The sequence below is a fragment of the Hoplias malabaricus genome, chromosome Y (genome assembly GCF_029633855.1).
Source record: "Hoplias malabaricus isolate fHopMal1 chromosome Y, fHopMal1.hap1, whole genome shotgun sequence".
In the NCBI taxonomy this organism is placed as follows: domain Eukaryota; kingdom Metazoa; phylum Chordata; class Actinopteri; order Characiformes; family Erythrinidae; genus Hoplias; species Hoplias malabaricus.
The window spans coordinates 11,295,573-11,321,282 of record NC_089820.1 but is presented as its reverse complement, the minus strand read 5'-3'; the positions used below and the strand labels follow the sequence as shown (position 1 = coordinate 11,321,282).

The 25,710-nt window shown below is 38.3% G+C and overlaps 1 protein-coding gene across 1 annotated transcript; it reads left to right on the top strand.

The window, feature by feature from the left end:
* The first annotated feature begins 142 nt into the window (after positions 1-142).
* LOC136678346 (thioredoxin reductase 2, mitochondrial-like) lies at positions 143-24,773 on the top strand. Its single transcript, XM_066656370.1, has 18 exons — positions 143-273; positions 628-789; positions 1,103-1,168; positions 1,849-1,905; positions 2,008-2,152; positions 3,048-3,122; positions 3,454-3,532; positions 3,647-3,709; positions 4,495-4,565; positions 7,821-7,840; positions 9,935-10,026; positions 11,471-11,645; positions 15,623-15,759; positions 18,520-18,615; positions 18,826-18,918; positions 20,201-20,272; positions 20,591-20,688; positions 21,547-24,773. Exons 2-18 carry the CDS (start codon positions 711-713, stop codon positions 21,668-21,670), a joined length of 1,542 nt encoding a protein of 513 aa, XP_066512467.1. The 5' UTR covers positions 143-273; positions 628-710; the 3' UTR covers positions 21,671-24,773.
* The last annotated feature ends 937 nt before the right edge of the window (positions 24,774-25,710 follow it).

The following is a 25,710-nucleotide window of genomic DNA, read 5'->3' as shown; positions in this document are numbered from 1 at the left end:
GACGCGTTTTCAGTAGCCGCTATGGCTCCGCCTACTGCGTGTTCCAATCTACTGTTGGACAGTAGAGGGGGCACGTCCCAGAGCAAAAGATTTTATCAAGGGCAGAGTAACAAACAAACCTACAAAGGAATAAATTATGTAACGTGGCATTAAACAATAAATACTATGCAGGACATAACATCTGCTAATACACCCAATTAGATTGTAATATATATCTGTAGAGGGGTCGGCTGCAAAGAAATAAATCTAATTATAGGATGTGAAAAATAGCAGGTTGGTTTTAACACAGTAGTGCATATCTAAATGAAATCTATTTAAAACAGAAATGTATTTATTTAGCTCCATATGTAACATTTAATGCATTGGGGTGTTGAGACCAAAATCTTACATAACTGCCATTTACAATGGGATTTTCCTGTCGCGTATAAAACAAAATCCTAGGTATACACGTATTTCACCAGTAAGGAAAAATAACGCGTACGCATTTCAGAAATATTCTGCGAAATAACTCACAAAAATATATATGAAACATCGGTTGCTTTAATAACATTTCTGGAAAAGCTCGTGTAGGCAAGTTATAATGAAAAAACCGGTTATTTATTTATTAATAAACATCTGTGTCACCAGTCCTAGTTTACAGTTCGGATTGTACTCAGGCATGTCTCAGGACACAGTGGCGGTGAAGCTCGGGGTCCTGCAGCTCCTCAGCGATGGCTGCTCTGTGCTGTAAACACAAACTGAAACTTTTCCACACACTGCGAGCCCAGCTGCTGCACAGAAACATCTCAGGTAATCATACTGCACTTCACTGCTTTTCCTTCAACTGTATTCGTTTATTCCTTAGATGTATTTACTCCGTTCATTTACTTGCACGTGTGTTAGTTAAATTCGGTTTCATTCACAGTAGAATGTACGGAGCCCTGCTGGTGACATCCCTTCAAAATAAATATCACCTTCCCACACCTTATTAGGTCTTTATTGTGGCTGATTAATTCTTTCCTAAGCATTATCATATTGTACAAGGGCTTTGTAATTTATATCTATAAAATTGTGTATAAATGTAATAAAATAAAATAATATATTAAAATATCTTCTTTTGCAGGGAAATTTGATTATGATCTTGTGGTCATTGGAGGTGGCTCTGGAGGATTGGCATGTTCAAAAGAATGTATGTGGTCATTATCCTTTTTTATTTTATTTTATTATTTTTTTGTCAGCTTTAAATAAAGATGTTGCTTTATATAAAGTAAAATGTCACTTTAAATATAGATGCTTCCACAGTATTACAATACACATGAAAGTAAGAACGTTATACATTCATTCAAAGAAAGTAGCTTTATGTGATTAGAATGAATATTCATAATTTCCAGGGTGAGTTAAAAACAGCATTCCAAGTAATTTTGCCCCTTTTCAGTTGGTGCATTCCTAATGAAATTTAAAAATTGCGTAGTCGCAGTCATTTTCAGATTACATTCATTTTTTAATGTAACTTAAAGGTACGAAAAGCTTGGTCCTGACCCAAAAAGGTATTAATGTAAGTGAAGAAAAACATTACAGTTTTATAAATGCATGCTACCATATGAGAGTCAGGAATTTTCCCCTTGATTAGACATGGCAATCTGCATGATTTGACTTGGATATATATAGATGGTATTATACATTCTTTGTATACATTACATGTTTTGTAAGTAATTTACATTACCTTTTGTAACAGATACATTTTTCATGAGATATTAGTTGTTATATGCTTATATTTCTGTTAGCAGTGGTTGGATATGGATTAACATTGTACTGGAATTTGCTGCAAGTTGCAGTTATATATGTAAAATCTTATGTTATTCCTTGTAGCTGCCCAACTGGGACAAAACGTGGCTGTTCTGGACTACGTTGAACCATCTGTGAGAGGTAGTACTTTGTGAAATTTTGTTCTTGCTTTGTTTCTGTTTAGTTTTAAAAAAAACTGTGGCTATCTTTACTTGCTAAATACTTTCTGCTGTTTTCTTCCAGGCACAAAATGGGGCCTTGGAGGCACATGTGTGAATGTTGGCTGTATTCCAAAGAAGCTTATGCACCAGGCTGCTTTACTGGGTACTGCTGTGAAGGATGCTAGGAAGTATGGGTGGAAAATCCCTGAGCCTGTATCACATGACTGGTGCGTTTCACTAAAGCCCAAAAACACTATGTGCAACTGATTTCTATGACACTGTAGTGGTTTTAAATAAGTTTGAACCTGTAGTGTTACACTGCTTAGGCCACTACGTGATATATACAACATATCCCATAGTAAATATTTAGTCAGACAGTCTATTTATATTTTAGCTTATTTTTCCTTATTCACACAAATGTCAAAAGCTGACAACTCCATTCACCTGAATAAAATCAAGATTTGTCCATGTAGCATAATATTTGTTAATAGATAACAGTACCTTTTAATATCTAGGTAAAATTTCTTTTACATCTTTTAAATTTCTTTTCACAATTTTGATGGGTGGACTTTAGGTTCTGTGCTGTACCACTTCTGCATCAGTGCCTTCATCAGCAACAGGCAGCAATGAATTTTGAATGAAGATTTCACTCTATAGTCCACTAAAAAAGTTGAGAGCTGGATTTGTTGATCTGTTTAATAATACCCTGAAATAACCATGTGTTATTATATAACATATATGTGTATATATGTTATTATATACAATAATTAAAACATTTCTTTTAAATGCATGTTACAGTGAGGTCCCCATTTAATTAAATGATTTGTGTGAAATTTAAGCACAGCTGGATTGTTTTTTGATGTGTCATCACACACATTGTGTGTGATATATGAACATTTAAAATTTTCTCATGACTTATGAATGCTAAAAATGCATTATGGCAATAAAATCTGAAGAGTGGCCAGTGTGTCAAGTTTGTGAGTGAAAACACTGGAATATTTTTCTTTAAATGACATTCCAGAGAAGAGATCACTGACTTTTTTTTTCTTCTTAAACAACATTTACCAAGTTTTCCAGAAGTGGTCATTGTAGTGTAAGTGGTTCTGTTTTTTTCTGTTGTAGGGCAACTATGGCACAAGCGGTGCAGAATCATGTGAAATCACTGAACTGGGGCCACAGAGTCCAACTGCAGGACAAGTGAGTGAATCACACTTCAAAACTAGTAGGTAATCTACATCAACACATGCAGAAAGATAGTTATTTTTCAACAGTTTTTAATCATAACACTACTGAATCTGGAATAATATATATATATTTACTTCTCCTGAAAAGTTGCCATGTTTGTGCTACTGAGTGCAAAAAATGTTTTAAATTCAAAACTTGAGATAAGACCAGAGAATAATTAAAGAATTTAAAGCTTAAAAGAGTCCAGTTTGATCATTATAAGTTTGGTTCACTGTGGGTTGTTCTGGGTCATGGACAGCCATTTATTTCAAGTGTACAGTAGCCTCTCTGTGTCCTTGTACAGGAAAGTGAAGTATCTGAACATGAAAGGCAGTCTAGTGGACCAGCACACTATCAGAGGCTTGAATGCCAAAGGAAAGGAGGTAAATTGATAAAAGTATCGTTATTCCTCCCTTCATCATTATGAAGGACATTAATAATGGGGCTGTGTTTGTGATTTTAATTAATAGTGTTCTGGGCCTTGTTTTTATCTGTAGACAACTGTGACTGCCAAGAACATTGTGATAGCCACGGGTGGACGTCCAAAATATCCCACACATGTGAGATACTGACCCTGTTTTTGGTTTGTATGGGCTGTCCTTGTTATTAAAACTTCTGGTGAGCTTCTGATAACGTTTCTTCCCTCTGTCTGTGTGGGCAGAGTTTTTGCCTCTGTTTAATTACTTCTGTTGAGTAAACAATGTGATAAACTGCTAAGGCAAAGTGTAACTGTGTAAGGCAAAGAGCACATTTAATTTATTCCCATGTTACACTGAGTGAGAAATTCAAGCTGTGATGATAGGACCAAAGTTCCAGTTAAGACATACTTTGTATTTATTTCATCAAATTTGACTCAGACTACATTCAATACAAAAATTTCACGTAAAGCTTTTCTCAAAGTGTAGAGGTGTTCTAGGGAAGTGTTCTAGGGAAGTGGGAAAAAAGCAAAGGGGGACCAATTCCCATTTAATAAGCTTAAATTTGGTTTTGAACTTTGATGACAGTTTGCAGTTGAGGCGCATGAACAGAATTTTTTGTAAAAGCATCTTGAAAAGAGTCTTTCAAATCTACCTGAGAATTTCTGAACACAAGCTACAATAGATCAGATGTTATAGATAAACATAGATAAAACATTTCCAGTTTTGTATTTAAAGGCTCACACACTGTTTACAACCAATATATTATTATTATTATTATTATTATTATTAATATTGTAAAAGTGGAAACGTTTTGAAAATAATTCAGTAGTGAATCATACTGATCTGTGATACTCCCCTCTAAATGTTATTGTGCAGACAAGGTGTTGTCAGCAGGAAGCAGCTGAGGTTCTTGTTCCGTGTTTTAGGTTCCAGGAGCACTGGAGTTAGGAACCAGCAGTGATGATCTCTTCTGGCTTAAAGAGTCTCCAGGAAAAACGTGAGTGAGTGATGAACTGATCCCTCACAATTCTCTGGATGAATCTTTTCCCTATTCCATTCCCTTTAATCCCAGTGCATTATTTTCACGCTCTGTTATGAAAGAGAGTGTAATAACTTTATAAAACACATTCATGGGCTCCACAGAAAGACAGCAAATTTGAATATTACTTAGCGAAAAAAGTTAAATATATTTAAATCCCTACTAAAAGAGTATATATATATATAAAAGAAAATATAAAATCGAATGCAAAGCTTTGTTTAAAAAAAATCCTTTTTCCCAAACAAAACAAAAAAACACACCTTAAATTACAACCTGAAGTTGCAGCTTTTCACCAGTAGAGTGCAGCACATCTGCACTCGTAGACTTTTCATTGGAGAGATACCAGTGTATGGCTTTTTTTGTTGTTGTTGTGCATTAGTTTTATCTAAGTTTTGTCTAAAGGACAGACATAGTAAAATAAAAATAAATTTAATTTGCCTTTATGAAAAAAAATAGAAAAAAAATACCATGGCAAAAAATGCATATTTAGATTTTTCTAATTGTAGGATCATTAAAAATATGCATTATTGCATCAAAATGTAAGAAATGTAATCAAAGTATTAATTTGTCTGTGGTTCCTTACATTTAAATAATCAAAACCTATACATTGATTGTAATTCAGTGTTTCACTCATAGGGCTGTACTAACTATATTTACACAAGTAATTTTTCCCTCTATGTAATAAAATGTTCAGATGGTAAGTGATCTTTAAGTAGATTTATGTACCTTTATGGCATCCGACATTTCAGAGGCTTGCAGTTTTAATCATATTAAAGAAGTTGGCGAATGTAGTGCGTTCCTGTCCGAGATGGGAAACAAACCCCAGTTTGCCTTGTTAAGGACAGCTGTGTTCCCTACAACACTTTACCAACCATTACCCTTCTAATGGTGCTGTTGCTGTTTTTTTAGTGTCTAACATTCTCACAGTGCATATTTAGCTGTGTTTCCTGCTCCAGCTGCTGTTGTTATGGTGCAAGTTGTGAATGACTGTCAGGTGAGCAGCTGGAGGGTCAGTGGAGCTGACAGCCAATCACCTGCTGGCACGCCATCGATGAGTGATGAGCGGAACTGTGGGTAGAGACTGGCACGCAGAGAGAGAGAGAGAGAGAAGGAAATGGGGGTGGAGGGCATGTGACTTGTAGTAATATGAAAGGCCATGTTGCTAACAGGTCTGTTTTGCCGTGAGGTAATGTGTTAGAAACAGCGATATTTCTTTTTCCGATTACAAACCCTCGTTTGTCTCACCTCCTAAAATGTATACATAAATTCGCCTCACTACACAACCCTTATAGTACCAGTTTTACTCTCTGTCTAGAGCTCCCCGGTACTAGGAGAATGAAGATTAGAACAAGCTTCCTCTGAGACACTTGAAACATGACTGAATCTTTTCAAAAAGCCTCCAATGCAGTGTGATTGGACAGCTCGTCACGGTTGGAGGAGAACCTAACTACAAATAGTTAACAGAAAGAGGACAGTTTGTTTCTTGGACTTACAGATATATGTGTTATCTCCTTTATATTTTTCTGCTTAGACAGATTAAAAAAAATTTAATTCATGGTTGAGTGTGTGCCAGTTAAGATTCCTTGCTTAGGCTTAGTTCGGAATGATGGCAGACAGACAGCAGGTAATGGAATATCACACATGGGGGCATGCGGAAATGTTTGGTGCTGTAAGTGAAGGACATAGTGCTGATATCCTGCCCATAATCCTTTACTAAGCCAGAACGCCAGTGTGTGCTGAGTGTAGATGGGTGCTATACTGTGGGGTGGTCTGTATGTGTGTGTTTGTGTGGGATGCTGGCATCACTCAGCACTGTGAAGCCTGGACTGAGAAGCTTACAACACAGCATCACATTTGTGAGGATTAGACGGAGCACCTGCAATTACCTTTCACGTCATCACTCCGACCACACACACCATCTTTCCCTGTGAAACCCTCCTTTAGAACTCTCTCCTCTCTCTTTTATTCTCGTCTGTGCTATTCCTTCGGAGCAGTTTCTCCTCCTCAAAAGCTGTAGAACACCAGGATTTCTGAGCTTGTTTGGGATTTTGCCATTATTACTGCTGATGCCCTGCCATTAAGTTAAGACAGGGCTTCAGACTGCTACAAAAATGTTTTTCTTAGCCACAAAAGTGTGTCAGAATTCCTTTTTATGAATGTTTTTGTTGATTGAGCTTTTAGCTCAACAAGGTTATGAACAAGGACCAAAGATTAAGAGTAATTTTCTAACAAAAACATAATACATATCCCTTCTTAAACCACTAAACCACTCACAATCACAATAGGGGATAGAGAAGAAGTCATTTTAATGGATACATCACCTTTTTTCTCTCCCCTTGTAGCTTAGGAGAGTTTGACAGACTCAAGGAACATAATCTGTTATTGGGTATTTAAATGAAATGGTTTGTGCTTCCACTCATTGTTAATTATTTTTTTTCTAAATGTATAGAGCTCATTAACTCTGTCCAACAGATAAAAGATGGGGGAAGAACCACACATTCAAAATCAAAGAATAAGCCACTGGCATTGGTCACACTACAAAACTACTTGAATTATATTTTTATTGGGTGCCATTAGTTATCAAACCGTGGATATGATTTGTATAATCAGGATCTGTAATTGATGGCTGTATTCAAGCTGTTCATTCATTCATTATCTGTAACTGCTTATCCAGTTCAGGGTCGCGGTGGGTCCAGAGCCTACCTGGAATCATTGGGCGCAAGGCGGGAATACACCCTGGAGGGGGCGCCAGTCCTTCACAGGGCAACACAGACACACACACACACACATTCTACCAACGTGGACTGTGGGAAGAAACCGGAGCACCCGGAGGAAACCCACGCGGACACGTGGAGAACACACAAACTCCTCACAGTCACCCGGAGCGGGAGCTGTCCAGGTCCCTGGAGCTGTGTGACTGTGACACTACCTGCTGCGCCACCGTGCCTCCTGTATTCAAGCTGTTTCACACCTTAATAATTAGATTAGTACTTCTATCATTTATTATCAAACTTCTGTCATTTAATAGAAGTAGCAGTAGTATTGTTAGATATGATGACTGTCGTCATGCCAGATTTTCTTTTTAACATAGCCATCCATCTGCCAATATAATATCTTGATTTTTGCCAGTCTGTTTCTCAATGATATTTAATGATATTATTGTTATTATGTACTTTGCACTTCTAACCATTTCCTGTTGTGTGTATTTTTCAGGTTGGTGGTTGGAGCCAGCTGTATCCTTTTTTGTTGTGGTGGTTGTTTTGTTTGTTTTAATATTTTATATTAAAATATTAAATTCTGAAGTGTCCCCTCCAGGGTGTGTTCCCGTCTTGTGCCCAGTAATTCCGGGTAGGCTCCCAACCCACTGCGATCCTGAATTCGATAAGCGGTTACAGACAATTAATGAATGAATTGTGAAGTGAAGGTCATAGACTGCATTTATTAGATTAAAAATATAAACGTGTACTTTTCAATTTGTTGTGAGAATGATGTAGACCAGTCTTTAAACATTTAAGATCACTAGTTTACCTGTCTTTTGTAAATATATTTGTAAAGTCATGTTAACAGTATTCGAAGGACTGGCAGTGTTTCCGGGTAGGCTCTGGACACCATGACCCTGAAAAGGATAAGCGGTTACAGACAATGTATGAATGACTGAATGTTAATGATATCATCATAATAGGAAGCTAAATAATCACTGTGTGTTAATTTATTAATAGCAAAAAAAGCAATTTCACAATATACAAGCCCAATTCCAATGAAGTTGGGATGTTGTGTAAGACATAAATAAAAACAAAATAATATGATTTGCAAATAATTTTTAAAATATATTCAGTTGAATACACTACAAAGACAAGATATTTAATGTTCAAACATTTGTTTTTTGCAAATATTCACTCATTATGAATTGAGGCCTGTAACACGTTCCAAAAGAGTTGGGACAGGGGCATGTTTACCACTGTGTTACAACACCTTTCCTTTTAACAACACTCAATAAGTGTTTGGGAACTGAAGACACTAATTGTTGAAGCTTTGTAGGTGGAATTCTTTCCAATTCGTGCTTGATGTACAACTTCAGTTGCTCAACAGTCCGGCGTCTCCATTGTCATATTTTGCGCTTTAGAATGCATCACATATTTTCAATGGGAGGAGACAGGTCTTGGTTGCAATCAGGCCAGTCTATAAACCACACTCTTTTTTACTACGATCCACGCTTGTTGTAACGTGCAGAATGTGTCCTGGCACTGTCTTGCTGAAATAAGCAGGGACATCCCTGAAAAAGACGTTGCTTGGATGGCAGCATATGTTGCTCCAAAATCTGTATGTACCTTTCAGCATTAATGGTGCCTTCACAGATGTGCAAGTTACTCATGCCATGGGTGTTAACACACCCCCATGCCATCAGAGATGCTGGCTTTTGAACTTTGCTCTGATAACAATCCGGACAGTCCTTTTCCTCTTTGGCCGGGAGGATGCAACGTCCATGATTTCCAAAACAAGCTGAAAGTTGAACTAGTCAGACCACAGGACAATTTTCCACTTTGCGTCAGTCCATCGCAGATGAGCTCAAGCCCAGAGAAGCTGGCTGCATTTCTGTGTGTTGTTGATATATGGCTTTCGCTTTACAGGGTAGAGTTTTAACTTGCACTTGTAGATGGAGCAACGAACTGTGTTCACTGAAAGTGGTTTTCTGAAACGTTCTTGAGCCCATGTGGTAATATCTGTTATAGAATGATGTCGGTTTTTAATGCACTGAAGGAACAAAGGTCATGAGCATTCAATGTTGGTTTTCGGCCTTGCCGCTTACTTGCATAGATTTCTCCAGATTCTCTGAATCTTTTGATGATATTATGGATTATAGATGATGAAATCCCTAAATCCCTTGCAATTGTACGTTGAGAAATGGTGTTCTTAAACTGTTGAACGATTTGCTCACATAGTTGTTCACAAAGTGATGAACCTCACCCCACTTTGTGGCACTTCGTGGCACTTCGTGGATCCTCCCTTTATACCCAGTCATGACACTCACCTGTTTTCAATTAACCTGTTCACCTGCGAAATATTCCAGACAGGTTTTTTTTGAGCATCCCTCAGCTTTCCTAGTCTTTTGTTGTCCCTGTCCCAACTCTTGGAACGTTTTGCAGGCCTCAAATTCAAAATGAATGAGTATTTGCAAAAAAAACAATAAAGTTTATCCATTTGAACATTAAATATCTTGTCTTTGTGTTTTGTTCTTATTTATGTTTTATACAACGTGCCAACTTCATTGGATTTGGGGTTGTGAATGTTAATGTTATATATATATATTTCCTGAGCTCTATGTGAAGATGTGGGTTTGGAGTGTGCTGGTTTTCTCACAGGCATTGGACTGGATGCCACTGTAATGGTGCGGAGCATCGCCCTCCGGGGTTTTGACCAGGTATTGCAGAAAATAATTTGCAAAAAATGTTTTCTGACTGCACTTAACTTTTTCCGTTTGGGCAAACTGTGCTCCAGTAGAATTCCTGCAATAAATACACACTTAGCTCAGATTGTTTCAGAGGCTTCTAATGACCACGTTTAAACATCCAGCTCAGTTCAAGATGTTTGTACTTCTAAATATTTTGTAAGCCAATGTTGGAAGATTATAATTAAAAAATAAATTAACTTTAACGCCTGTCCATTGTATTTTAACATATTTAAGTCCCTCTTTTGTCAATTAATCCGTTACCTTTCAACAGAGAGCGCTTGTCACTTTGACAGGTAGACAAGGCACCAGAAACATTTTTTGGTGTGAATTTGTCAGATTTTTCATATTATTTTCTACTGCAGAGTGAGCAGACTTTCCTATAAAGAGCTTTGTTTTATTATCTGTCTGACAATATATAAAATAATTTATTGCAGAGAGTGTTCAAAATGACTTGGTTTGACATTCAAACAGACTTTTAATCAGTGTTAATGCCCTCTGACAGTGGATCAAAACTGGTGCATGTGAGTGCACTTCTACACAAACTGAAATAGACTCTGACCCACTGTATTACTCTCACTAGTGACTCAACTCTGCCAAACCTGCCAGTGCTATGCAAAAAAACAGGAAATCAGACCTGGCCAGACATGCTTTATTGTGTTGTTTTTGATTCCTAAATCTCAAATTTATGGTTTGATTCTATTTCTTTGACCTTAGCCGTGATTGTTATATTCCCTAGGTTCTGGAAAATAGAAGCATAGACTTTATTGTAGAAGACAATGACATTTCCTATTACACTAATATTTTGCCACAGCATGTACCCTCATTACTCTGAAGAACTAATTACCTGATGTGAGATGTAATTACAAAAAAAACTTTCTGTATGCAAAATTTTAGTTTAATCTCCGATACCATGTAGTTTCACTGTAATATCAGTGTTTGTGACTGAACTTTAAACATAATATGACAGAAACAAAGTAGAAGGAATAATTAATTTTAATGCCATATCATTTCAGCGGAACAAATTTATTGATTTTGGGGGTAATTACATTAATATGAATGTGTTACAAATGCCATATCTGAAAAATGATTTAGAAACAACTAGGGAAAGTATGGGTAAATACAACTGGATACAATAGTATTACACTGTTTTTACCTACTTATTACTGATCTGTAGTTCTTTATGATAGGTTTTTGTTGTGCTTTCTCTTGTAGTGTGTGTGTGTGTGTGTGTATATATATATATATATATTTGTGTGTGTGTGTGTGTGTAAAGCATTTAGTTATTTATATTCCCCCATTTATTCTAAAGCTTCAAAAAGGTTGAATCTATCGTTTTTGTATTTTATATAGAACACTTGTGCTCAGAGCATTTACATAGAGATTTACAGAATAATTTTTTGTTACCTTTTTTCAGCAAATGTCCCAGCTGGTGACGGACTACATGGAGGCGTATGGGACACGGTTCTCTTGGGGCTGTGTTCCTAACAAAGTGGAGAAGCTGCCATCTGGTCTTCTGCAGGTCACCTGGATGAATACACTGACAAAACAGGAACATCAGGACACATTTAACACAGTGTTGTGGGCTGTAGGTAAGGATGTTGGCTGTTTGGATCCATATCAAAAATGATTTAAAGCAATAGTAGGACAGTTAAATAGGGTTTACAACATTTTTCCTCTTATCACGAATGTATCTGACCAGCCAAGATGAGAAATTAAATTTATCTCTCATGTTTACTGCTGTCTGTTTGGCTCTCATATTACACAAAAACAATTACAAATACATAATGCGATACGTTAGATTTAATGTCTCTGATTTAAATCCTAATTAGATGGGACCATGAGGGGTTTCTGCATGTAAAAGTGACTAACAGCAATGTGAAATCTAGCTAGTCCTTCTCAAACGTTCTCTCAGCCTGAACATCAGCTTGACTACTCAGTAGAGTGATTTTAATATAAGGTAACACCTTATTTATAGCGATGGACATTGTTGACATTTCAGCTCATGCATTGTACACACCCTGGGCACATAGGCAGTTGTTAACTTTCAACCCTGGAGTTAAAAGTAACATTAGTAACATGATCACATTCTAATAAGACTCTTATGATCGTTCACATCACGTGCAAGCTCTGTCACTAGACTCTGGAATCCTGTATTCTCCTATGAATTCTGTCAGCTGTTACACACACGTGCGCACACGCACATACACACACGCACATGCACAAAAATATACCCTGCGAACTGCTGGGTCAGCAGACAGAAGGGCTATCATGACTGAAAAACAACATAATAAAGAGTGCAATCATCAGGGGATGTGTTAATCACTAGCTTCCCCACTTTGTTCTCTGTCTTTGGGCTTTTCCCCTCTGCTGCGGAAACCCCATCCAGCTGGAGGGGATTTTTTTTTTGTAGCACTTCATTCTGTCCATCCCTCAGCATGTGTCCATCCCTCAACATAGTCACTGTCCATGTTCCTCTCCTCCTCTTCTTTCATTCGTGTGAGCTGCATGGTCATTTTGGTGGGGACTTGTGGGTAGTATCCGGCAGGCTGCTGGTGGTTTATTTTTTGACATCAGGGGTGCTGAGCGATGTTTCCCTGAAAGAGGATGAAGAACAGGAAAAATATGATGAAAATACTGAGTCACAGTAGAATAGATACAGTATGTCTCTCTCTTTTTCCTGTTCATCTCTCTCAATATCCCTTTCATGTATTTATGAGGATCAGTGGTTATGGTGGGGGTTAGGTATAGTACAAGTTAATTAGGATTCTGAGTAGGCAAATGTACTTGCGTCTTTGATGGAATTACTGTGTATCAGAAAAGAAATACATAAAAAAATGGAGGAAAGAACAAGATTGAGGAATCCTGGATGGATTAATAATTGGTTAAATAAATAGCCAGGGCTTCTTGTATGGGGTATATTTAGAATAATGTCTTACAACTGATCAAATTTGACAGAAATCTTCATACACAGCGAGAAAACAAAAGTTGAATTGCTGTTGAATTTCAGAAATGATCAGTCAGTATTGTTGGGCACAGTCCTGCCCTCAGTATGACACACTAGGGTTTGATTCCCAGTGTGAGCAGACACAGGGGCAGCTACACCTATTGTAAGAAATGGCAGAAATGGCTACAGCAAATGGCTGTAAAACCCATGACCTGTCTTCCACACTGATTCAGACCTCTCATCACTCCTCCTTTACCCAGCGCAGTATTGGAGCAGGATCAATAACAGCCAAGCCATTCTGAACCATAGAGGAAATCTCCTCCTGAACCATAGAGGAAATCTCTTCTTTCCTGAGCTCCACAGGCACCTGTGGAAAGGCACAGCTCAGAGGAAGACAGGATAGAGAGGAACAGAGGGATCATGGAGGGGCGCAGCTTTTTCCAACTATTCCACTGTTTCCACATTAAAATGAAATAGACAGAGAGAGTGAGCCTCTATGTCACAAACAAATCACATATAACAGATGTTAATGAGCATTAATAGAATTAATTAAAAGGATGGCAGAGGCTGGTTCTATCTGAAGGATACTATAGGGCCAAAAGTTAGCACACACCTGCTCATCCAATGACTCCTCTGATTTAGAGTATTAACAGGCGTTTAGCTCCCTTTGCTGCAGTAGCAGGTCTTACTCTTTGTACTGAGAAGGACATTGGGAAGTCTTTACATTGGAATTTGGAGCATTTCAGGGAGGACTTGGTGGTTTTAGTCTCAAATGCATTAATGACGTCAGGTACTGATTTTCCACGATTAGGTCTGGATCACAAACACCATACCGACTGGAAGTTTCCAATTTAACACAATGTCTTAGACCGAAGAGAGAATGGCGAGTCCACACTTTACCAACACAGTTAAGAGTGTCTAGGTTTACAGAAATATACTTATCTGAGATAAATTGTATTTACAATTTACAAGCAGGAGTTTTGTCTAGCATTGTTTTCTTTTTGCTAGTCCCTTATGTCCACTACTATTTTATTAAACTGGTCAAACGGAATTGATTTTGACATACTTTCTTCCACCCAGCTTCCTTTCTTATGTGGTTTTTCATAACTGGGCCAAAATTAAAATGGAGTTAAAAAAATTATGGGACTCCTAACAGTCATGTAAAACAGCACGGTTCTTAGTCTTTGAGATTAAGCTCCAAACATTGGCTCGTTTTATTTATATATAAACATAAATTGTGGCATGTGTGACAGGTGTTTAAATGTGCCAGGGTCATTTCTTAATATTATGGGCTGTCCTTGTCTGACTGAAATCAAGGACATTCTTATGTGATAGTTCTTTGTGAGTTTTGTTGCTGGTCGACTGTGAAACAAAGGCAGTCTTTCACTGAGAGACCTTATCACTCCCAAAGTCTGTATTGAGACATGGCAGGGTTTGTGTGTTAGTGGGAGTGGGGGTTTGTGTGTGTGTGTGTGTGTGTGTGTGCGCGCGCACATGCTCCAACATCATTTGCATGGACCATGATGCAAGGTCAAGAATTTTGTTCTGGTCTTAGCACAGTTTGCTTTTCATTGCTATTAAGTGGTTTAGTAAAATATATTTGTTTATTGTCTACAACAACTGTTTCTCAACTGTTTTATCCATTGGCATCCTTGTTATGTGTTAACCTGTTTTAGCTTACAATGTCAACAAAGCATGTCATTTGACCAGGGGTGTTTACAGTTTTGTCTGAGTTTGTATGTTTAGTAGATCAGATTGTCAGTTAAAGCAGACAGAGTCCTGTGAATCAGTGGTTTGGCTCTTGCTGTGTCTGAGCTGGGGGACGTTGTTGCTGGGCTTGAAGCAGGAAGCTGGAGTGTGGGGGTTTGTTGTGTTTTTTGGCTGATAGCATCAGCATGGAACCTCTGGGTCCTGCTACTCTACCACTGTTTATTGTGATGGAGGGAGACAGACTTTGTGTGTGTGTGTGTATGCATGTGTGAGAGATGGCTGAGTGTCGACAGGTATCTCTCATCCCTCTGACAGTAAGTGACAGATATGACACCACAGGCCACAGGTGGGTGATAGGATACACATCCTTGTCTGCTCATTTCTCAGTCTGCCAATAGGCAGGCCAATACACATACACACACACGTACGCATACAGATACACAACTTTTCCCAGCTGCTCAGGTATTTATACACAGATTTTAACGGCAATGTTGCCTTTGCCAATTCTACAAGAATACTTGCTTAGATGACAAACATCATCTTTTCACAATCTTGTTTTCACCACAATACTAACATTTATCAAGTTCTGACATACTCAAGTCAAAGTTCCAGCATTCTACAACATTACTTCATTTTTGGCCAAATCCCTCCCCATTAAAACACCAACAAAAACAAACCCCCTAATCATTCTGCACCCAACAGGACCTCTCCATCATAACACCATCATGGTCCTTATAAACCTTCTACTCTCTTCATCAAAACATGAACGTTCTCACACCAAAACAGTACAATTTTCCATCAAACACCATTACTGTAACACTGACATGTGGCTGGCTTCATCATTCCATACAAACCCATAATTTGGGTTTTATGATGCTCAGCTTTTTCTGACCTTTACTGTTTTGGTTCTAGGCAGAGCCCCTGAGACCAAGACTCTGAACCTGAAGCAGGTTGGTGTGCAGCTGAGTGGAGATACTGGGAAGGTTATAGTGGCTGCTGATGAGAGGACATCGGTGCCAAATATCTACGCCTTTGGGGATGTTGCACAGGTAAGATACCTCTGTGTTCAAACACATTAACAAGGAGGCTAATCCAAGACATAGTGTTAATGATACAATGATTATGGTTTAATATTGTCAGCCTTAGAGGCCAATCCAATTATTATGGATCAGATGTCTGCTATATTAAGCCCAGTTGCTTTTTTCACACTCTAGGTGTAGACGTGCCTTAAATGGACATTGTTCCCTGTTTTCAGCACTGAGTCACATTGTCAGAAGGTGCCATAGTACTTTAAATGTCTGTAGTGTGGACTGGTGTTACAGAGGAAATAGTAATGTAATAATGTCTTTCATCATTGCATAAGCTCTTAAAATGTAAGTGTGCAGCTATTATGACCACAAATGCCACCATAACAACATTGAAAATTTCTCACATATATAGTAAAAAATAACAAAAGAGCTTCAGAGCGCATACCACTGTTATTGAGTGATTTCCCTGCAGACTATTTTAGCAGCCAAATCATTAGATCAGTCAATCGAACATGATCATGAAGTCAGCAGTTAACAGAATATAAAGCTATCATTTAAAAATGCTAATTTCCAAAAACGAAAACATCATTCCACAATGCCACATTAGGCACGATTTAAAAATGAAGTCATTTTAATGTAATAAAGGAAGAGAATTAAAAAAAAACAGCAATAAGAGAAAACATGAGTGTTAAAAGCTCTCAGAAAAATGAATGTGAAAATGATTACATTGGTGTTTCTGTCTATGTTTAAACTGAAAGGATGTGTAGCTGTCAGAATGCCCTCTCTTAGAAGAGGAAACCATCAAAATAAATAGTCAGCACAGTGATAGAATCTGCTGGTGTTCACATGTTTGAACAGAAGCTGTATATTATTAAAAATATTTTTGCACAACACTGTGTCCAAACTAAACATTACAGCTGTATTATCTTCAAAAACAAAAAGATTAGATCAGGCTGGTCTCATGAGGAAAACAAAGCGGGCTGATATATCTTTAAATCTGTCAGTCAAACTGGATCATATGTCATCGTAAGATCATAAACCCTTTAAAATCGTTCTTGTTCCCTAGTGGCACAGGGGTCTGAGCATTGACCCTATCATTTGGAAATCGCTGTTTCAACCCTCACTGATTATTCAGCCATCCGAAGCCAGGAGTCTAAGAAAGCACATTTGGCCTGGCTCACTGGTAGTTTGGCCCTCCCTCTCCCCTCTCCAATCATCACAAGCGCAGTGCTAGCCAGTGTCTCTTTGCTGTCATAGCTCTAGAGAGTTACCGTCCTTCTTCAAGCACGATGAGCTGTCCAGTGGTTTATGTTAATTTTAAAAGAAGTGGTCTCACATTGCAGTCAACCAAACATTAATCGGGGACAGCCTGAGAATTTACATTTCTTGCAGGATGTGTGTAGGATTATAAAACGTGTGCTGTCAGTCTGTTAGATGCTACTGTATTCAGATAGTTGCAGGAAGCTGATGTTTTGTATTGTACTGTGTTATGAAGTGATAGCGCTGAAACAGCCAGAAGGCTGGATCACATATCCGTGCTGTCAGTCACCTTCAGCAGCTGTGTGATTACAACCTGACATGCAGCTCTTTTCTCCATTCCTCAAATTCTTCCAATCAGGTTAACAGCGTTTTTCTCATCTCATACCTGCCATCATGCTCTTTTTAAAAGACACACAAACAGCAAGCTGCACCTGGATATAGTCAAAAAATATATTACAGTGGAACTATATTTTTTTCTCGTTTATTGCTTAGGCGATTGTTTTCCATTCCCTTTTCTTTCTTACTAGATTATTTATTGGCTTTCTTTATTTGTCTGTCACTCAGTTTTGAATCTGTAGCTTTACACTCAAAAGATTACATGTAAAACTCATAATTTGCTCATTTGCAAGTCTAAACCCAGGAGCCATTGTTTGTAGATAAGTGGATAAGTGTGTCAAAGAGCATCAGAAAGCACAGATGGTATATTAAAGCACTGCCAATAGCTGTATATCCCACTGTAGCTGTTAGCTGTGTAAAATCTTTATGAAAATCTAAAAGAACCAACTTTGAATATAAGACATATCATAGCTTGTTTTCTATATTTGTGGTAAAGGAAAATATATTTTCCCCCAAACAATGGCTTTAATATGTAGCCAAATTGTCAGTCTCTTTTACACAAACAAGTGTAAATGCCAGAGGGTTTTTCTTCGGCTAGCGGATGTGCGGAAGTTATTCTGTGTGAGTCAATTTAGCTTCTTTTTGCCTGCAGCTTTAAGCACAGGTCTGAGTTTGGCATTCCTCCGCTTTCACACTTTAATCCTTCATGAGACTGACACCGACATTACGTTGAAGCGATAGTGATCTCCTCAATGTGTTTGATCTTCGTGATCAAACACACCGTGCATTTGTTTTTAATACAGCACAAATGCATGAATATTTTTCAGGCGATAGACTACCATGTTTTCTCCTTGATTAAATATGGAGAACATTTTAGACAGTAGTAGATCAGATTGCTGTACAGACAGGAAATATTGTGTAACATTTAAACTTAAAAAGGACTGTTACTGTTTATCGAACCCATGCCATCCCATATTTTCAGCTGGAACCTTGGAACCTAAGGATCTCTGATTGGTTTGAATGCTCCTACAGGAGTTTTAGCTTTGGGTCATAATACTCTTCTTTTGAATCCTGGTTCCATTCAGCAAAGCAAGGAAGATTCAGTTATTGAGGGCTGCTTCATGAAAGCATGTGCATGCATGTGGTTTCCAGTTGAGTCCTCATTGCAGTATCTGCTTTTTTCAGGGTCGTCCTGAGCTGACCCCCACAGCCATTAAAGCAGGTAAACTACTGGCCCGCAGGCTAGCAGGTCAGTCCAGTCAACTAATGAACTATGACAATGTGAGTAAAGCTAAAACCTTTTTTCCTCTTTATAGTGCCCACTAATACACAGGTTATTTCATGTCTTTTAACCTGTTCTTTTATTTTGCTTCCAAACACACACAGTCCATATTTAGCTCTGTTTTTACAAAATAAAATGGTTGCACTGTTTCTGTTTCTAACCATGAATTTGTGTTTCTGTTTGTCTGTGTGTGTTTATGTGTTTACTAGGTGCCCACTACAGTATTTACTCCTTTGGAATATGGCTGTGTAGGTCTGTCAGAAGAAGAAGCAGAGAAGAGATATGGCAAAGATAAAATAGAGGTGAAAATATCAAGTGCATACGCTACAGCTTGTCAAATAGATGGGAATTTTAACAGTGCAGTGAATAACTTTGTCTCGTTATGGATTCTGCTATATTGTAGATAATGTGATAAGCCCAATATATACCCCCACACACTCTACACACACTCCCTATCAGTCTGTACGATTCCAGACACCATAGGCATGTTCTCCTCTAAGCGGGCCGAGTTCTCCCAGTGAAGTTTTGTATGCAGCTGCTGAAAAATACACTATGGCTGTGATAATTTCTCTGAGAAAAATGTTAGCCTTCACATTCCTGAAGTGGCTAATGGGTGGAAATGACAAGGAATAAATAGGTAGAATATAGAAAAGTATATTAAAAATAATAATAATAATCAATAAAAATAAGTACTGGTCTGTTGAAAATGTTTTTTTTATACTGAACTTGCCAAATAAATAAAAAACTATGCAATCAAGCTTATTTTAACCCATAAAGTGAACAAAATATGTCATTTGATTAGCGGTGTTCAAAGTTCTACACACGACTGTACGTGTTTGTGTGTGTGCGCATGTATTCACACCCACACCTCAGCACTTACACACCTGCACAGCTCTGCAGCTGGAAGCATCCCGAGAGGGGCGTTTCCCCAGGCAGTGATTGACAGGTCAGCAGAAGCTTTGATTGACGCACACAGTGGCCGATGACAGATGAGTGACGATCAAAAGTGCCGCTTCTCATTGGTTCAGACAGCTGTGTGTCCGGGGCTGCAGGCCTGTGTCAGCATGCTCTCGGTGAAGTGTGTGACGAATCTGATGAAACACACGTTTCAGTCTCTATGCTTATCGATGATTTAAGTGGAGGAACAAAGAAAAAAAACAGTTAGGAGAAAAACTCCACACTAAAACAGAGGGGAGACAGCGTATTTGAAACAGCACTTATTTCAACGGCCAAAGCACAGCCTGCTGAAATGGTTATCTGATAGGAAGCCATTAGATAAGACACGCTTTTATTGTTTTTATTTATTTGTTTTTTGGAAATTAACACCACATGAGACTATTTGATCTCTCTTAAAAATGGAGTTTTAAACCTGCGTTTACCGTCACACATGCATTTTGCACAGTGCAAACTAATGGAAAATAAAGCTGGGTTCGTATGCTGCTGTCATGGGACATTTTGCAGCATGTGTGTGTTTGCTGATATATCACAACCAGTTTTTCCTTTGCAAAATATCAAATTAAAATAATATATAAATGAAATAAATAAATGAAATCTATTTTTCTTCTCTGTTTGTTATTTGGAAAGGTGTACCATGCTTTCTACAAACCTTTGGAGTTCACTGTTGCTGAGAGAGATGCAAGTCAGTGTTACATCAAGGTGAAGAGAGGCTATTTTTCATTCTCTTTTTTATCTTCACCATATTTAATGCTGCGCAATAGCTCACATGCTCATATCAGTGTGCCTTGTGACTGGATATTTAATGCCTATAACTAGCATTTGTAATCAAGTGTGTATTATGACAATGTTTGTTTAGGACAATCGATGATATACCATTGCAGCATGCTATATGTACACCCCATGTGTTGAATTTCAGTCTGCTAATATCTGTTCACTCGTAGCATTGTAGGTGCTAGCTGCTAGGTGTAGCGTGCAGTAACAAACAACCCTGTGTAAAACACGCTCTCTCCTTTTTAGGTGGTGTGTGAGCGGGATGGTGCTCAGAAAGTCTTGGGGCTGCACTTCACTGGACCAAACGCAGGAGAAGTGACTCAGGGTTTTGCCCTTGGCTTTCAGTGAGTTCACAATGAATGGCGTAATTCATGAACGTGGAATTACAACATCCTAAATCTTGTGGTGTAGTGCTGAATGAACCTGAATATATGAATTAACATCTGAGTATCTGTAGTTTAATCAGAATTTTAAAACGAATTATTATCTTGCAAATAATCTACATTCATCAGGACACTAAATTATCAATTGAGGGAGATTACATATTTTTTTATGGGCACTTAATAAGTGAATAATGCATAAGGTGTGCAAATTAAAAGTAAGACAGTGTTACAAGTACATTTGTTCTTAGTAGAGGATTGACAGTCTAAATTATGTACATTATTATAGTTATTTACACTGCAATATGCTTTAATGAGTGTAGTTTTTATATAGCCTTGAACATTGAACAAATGCATGGATCTCAAACAAGTCTTGGACCAATTATAACAAGTAATGTATTTTCATAATCGTTTAGATATATATATATATAGTTCAGAGATGTTTATAGTTTTTCCTCCTGATTGTCATTAAATCATGGGTTTCTGTTTTTTCATAACCCTTATTAATATCTATTGATACTCTTCATTTCTGAAAGAAAATTGGATTATCAGGTGTCCACAAGCTTTTGCTTATAATTACACTTTAATCTAACACTACAGTAGGCAGCTGTCTGTGACGCATTAATAACCCTCCAGGGTTTGTAAAAACCTTCTTGTACCATTTGAATAATAAATCACAGTAGTCTGAGTAAATCTGAAATTAAAAGACTCATTTCCCAGGTGGCACAGATGTCTCAGATTTAATAAGTAATATTATAACAAAACATACAGCGATTGCAGCTGTGTGTCTGACAAAGAGGGCTTCTGTGTGTGTGTCAGCAGGTGTGGATTCACCTACGCTGAGCTGCGGGACACAGTCGGGATTCACCCCACCTGCGCAGAGGAGCTGACCAAAATAAATATCACTAAGCGATCCGGACTGGATGCCACAGTTACCGGCTGCTGAGGTTAAACCCCCCTTCCTTTACAAACACTGAACACATGGACCCTCACACTGAGGCACCGATGTGCTTATTTTAAGTCAGTTGTTTTGGTGCTCTGCAGTCTCCACAGACATTGCTACACTAACAGTGTTTGTCCTCAGAAAGGCCTTGCTCCCTCCAGACCATCAGTCTGTACTAACCTCTCTGACCTTTCGTTTGGGGCCTGTCTTGTGTAGAACACATAATGGTCAATGGGTTTTAGTACAGAAATGGACAAATGTATATGAACAAAATTCAGTCTTCACTCTGGCTGCTGCTGTTGTTGTTTATTAGTACATTCTTATAGATAACTCTGTGTCATATCAGTCTGTCTGAGGTTATTGGACAGCTTGACACACTGTGAGATTATGTAGACTTGTATTTAGCCAGGCTTTAGAGGAAGGAACGATGGAGTGTGTTATATTTTGCACTTTGACACTGTTGATTGTAATGTATTGTCATCTTTTACACATTGTGGCTACAGCCTGTTAACGAGGAGCTTGTATATTTGAGACTCTACTACTAGGGACATGTACAGAAATATAAACTCTGTTCATGTAGTTACATGCTGCTGACATTTTCAGCAATGAAGGCACAAACTGTAATAGAAAGTAATTTCTTGATCAGTTAATTTCACCCACATTGTTATTTCAAATCTCTGTTTATTGCTCAGCATAGGATTGTCTTTATAACCCAGTCCTGCAGATAAGCTGATAAGGTTCTGGTTCTTGATGAAGGAAGTAAAACCAAGGGTCCCCTGGTAGAGTAAGAACAGTGATGGAGTAAGGGACTAAACAGAGCCATAAATCAGGATTAAGGCCCCATTACAGTTTGTTGAAACGAGAGTCGCAAGAGAAAGCGGCCTAATGTTTCTGAAATATATTCTGCAAATATTGTTGTTTCTCTGGCTGTACTTCCTGTCCATTACTCATGTGCCGCTGCTGACACTGATGGATGGGATAGGCCCGTCGTCACGGTGACAACACCCTGTTTCCCAGGGAGGCAGACAAACACCCGGCAAGGAGCCTGTCAGTCACACACCAAGCCTGGTGCTGGGGCGAGAGAACGCTTGTTTAAACCTGGGCTTCACCAGTTTTCCCCTAGAGCGCAGAGAGAATGCAGAGAAAACACAGCCATGTTCTCTCCTTCTGGGCTAGCAGGCATGCAGACTCTAGCAGCGTGATTAAAAGAGATAAGAAAAAACTGTTTATATAAATACCTCCCTCTGCCTGAAGGTGGCAATGTTCTCCTCCTTTTTCCACATAATTTTGGCGACTGGACTATTAGTGGTTCACTTCCAATGAATATCAAGTATTTGATTGCTGGCTTTCAGGCTGGTGTTATATATAGAGTGATAAAATGTAATTCAAGTCGATAAACATATCACTCTTTTCTCTTATCTACTGCTGTTTCTGTCAACAAAAGCTTCCTAAGTGTTCCTTAAGCTTTAACATGGAACAAAATCATTAGACATTGCTTAGAACAGTGTTGTGAAAAGTCTCATTTCCCAGATCCCTCAGTTCTCCAAGTACCGTGGAACAGCCAGTGTTTGGTGTTTTAAGGTGGTTTTGTTAGAAAAGTTGGACTTGCACTAGTGTTTTGAGTTTTCCAGTGCATTTTGTTGTTGTTGTTGTTTCTTAGATTTGTGTGTGCACAGTATCAGAAGCCACATATAAGTAACTCTTTAGTTTAGCACTGGAGCTTCAAGCCCAAGCTGCTAACAAGTAATGGATGTGTGTAGGCAGGTTGCTGGCATTATCTAATTTAAACTGTTTTAAATGTGAACAAAACAAAAGCACACAGCTGCAAACTGAATTTTGTCTATACTTATTTTGCCCCGTGTTATTTACATGACCTTTGTAGACATCCAAAAGTTTGTTGGAAGTCTGTTCTGTCTCTTCTGATTAATGAGCCTCACTGAGAAGTGACAGGTCACGATGGAGAGGAGCACTGCACTGCCAGGTTTATTTGTAACTGGGGCTGAGATGGAGAAAGAAGTGGGGTCCAGTGTTCTTGTTTTAGGGAAAGGGGGACTGAACCCTGATCCCAATACACTAATAGTTTAACTCTGTTTCAGAACACAACTTCCAAAAGAGCATTTACATACTCCTGCTGTCTCAGATCAACTGAATGTGTAGCTTAGTGTCGGTGCATTTCTAAAGAAACTGTGTTTTACAGAATAGTCCACCTCTGAACAGTGGTTGAAATATAAACATCACATTATTTAGGGTTTGAGGTGAAATGGTTAATCGTAGAGAATCTAATGAACTTGATTTTTTTTATAGTGCTGCTGATAGGAACCAAGACTTGCGATGTGGGGAAATTAATAAGGCACTAAACATAGAGATGTGAGAAGGTGTCTTAGAGGCATTCAACACTTCGGAAATCTTGTTCCTATCTTGTAATTACTGCTGTAAATGTATTCTGTCTGTAACAACTTCTACAACATTCCATTTCACATTTAACCCCTCTCTGTGATTGGCTGAACTTAAAACTCCATCAGTAGCAGTGATAGAACCACCTCACGTGCTGCTGTTATTTTGATTTTTTTCTGTGGGTGACACAATTGAAAACTGGCCTTACATAAGATATGGAAATTACTTGAACTTGAGCCATTGGGCTCATTATATTTGAAGAAGTTGGATTATATAAATTCCCTGGCAAAATGGATCCAGCTCTAACAGTGCTGTAGACTCTATACATATTTGTTTTAAAGTCATGCTGTGCTTTATTACTGACAAACGCGTTTTTTTTTTTTTTAACCAGTGGTTTCAGTTAAAGGCATCGATCACAGTTCAAAAACATTGACAAATGGCTTGGGACTCCCATGACCTCTAGGCTCACTGAGACAGCAGCTCCAGCTCCTGAATATATACACACACACACACACACACACACACACACACACACAGACACTTCCACACACTGTGAAGGGTCAGGGTTCAACTTTCAAGTGCCCGGTTAATGATGACTTGCACTAAAAGCCATAACTGGAGAGGGCAAGTCTGATGTCTGCCGGCATCCATCCATTCACCTCTGTAAATAGCTAAAGACTAATTTGATATAAAGCTTTGTAGCTGCATAATTCATGTGTAAAGTAATAAATCATGAGTATGTACAGCGTCTCTGTTTCAGTAATGATGGAGTGTTTGTCTTCTTTTCTCCCTCTGGTCAGGTGATCCTCTAAAGTCAGCTGGTTGGGGAGGTCTTGCTGTCTGAATTAAGTGGAAGAATATCTATCGTGTGTATGAAGGGAATGAGGGTTTGTGTCTGGAAAAAATAGAATCAACTTTTTATAGTCTAAAGAGAGCATGATTTAACACTTACTGTGTTCACTTTACTGGAAACTCTTATCTTCGGTCTTATATCTTCCACAGACTTATATATAGCAGGTGTTGGCACAGTTCATTCCACATTTCAATTATTAAGAGGGGGAAATCATGAAATATGAAATGTGCTACAACATTTCCACAAGCCACGGTTTATTATGTTTAAAAATATATTACATTTAACCTCAAGCCCCCAGAAAAGATGGCATAGATACAGCAAATCTCTGAAAAGCTGCTGGAGAAATGAAACGCTGATCTTCTAAAAGATATCGCCTCAGCTCTTGTTTTGTCACTGCATAACCCTTCCGTTTAAAATCTCCAGTACATATTGATGTGCAGATCTCCTGATTCAGCCTTCAGTGACCCCTGTGAGGTGTGGAATGGGGCTCTCTTTTCCTGTAAGTGACCACAACCATCAGGATGGAAACGTTTTGTTGCAGAATAAAGGTAACTGATTAGAATGACGTCATATTTATTCCAGTAAATCGTCCTTCAAAGGAACAATTAAACCAAACTTTACCAAAAAAAAAAAAAAAAAAAACTGTAGGTGTCAGTTGTTCAGTTCCATATTGTCCATTAGGCTTAGGTGTACCATCCACACGTGTGGAGAACATGGTGTCCTTTTTCTCTTGCAGGCTTCATCCAAAATCAGGAGGCATGTCATATCATGGTAGAATTACTATTGCTGTGTTGCG

Excerpts from the sequence above, each read along its gene's own strand:
- LOC136678346 (XM_066656370.1), top strand. The coding sequence starts at position 711 with ATGGCTGCTCTGTGCTGTAAACACAAACTGAAACTTTTCCACACACTG. Across the intron at positions 2,153-3,047 it reads GAGCCTGTATCACATGACTG|GGCAACTATGGCACAAGCGG; the intron begins GTGCGTTTCACT and ends TTTCTGTTGTAG. Across the intron at positions 3,710-4,494 it reads GTCCAAAATATCCCACACAT|GTTCCAGGAGCACTGGAGTT; the intron begins GTGAGATACTGA and ends TCCGTGTTTTAG.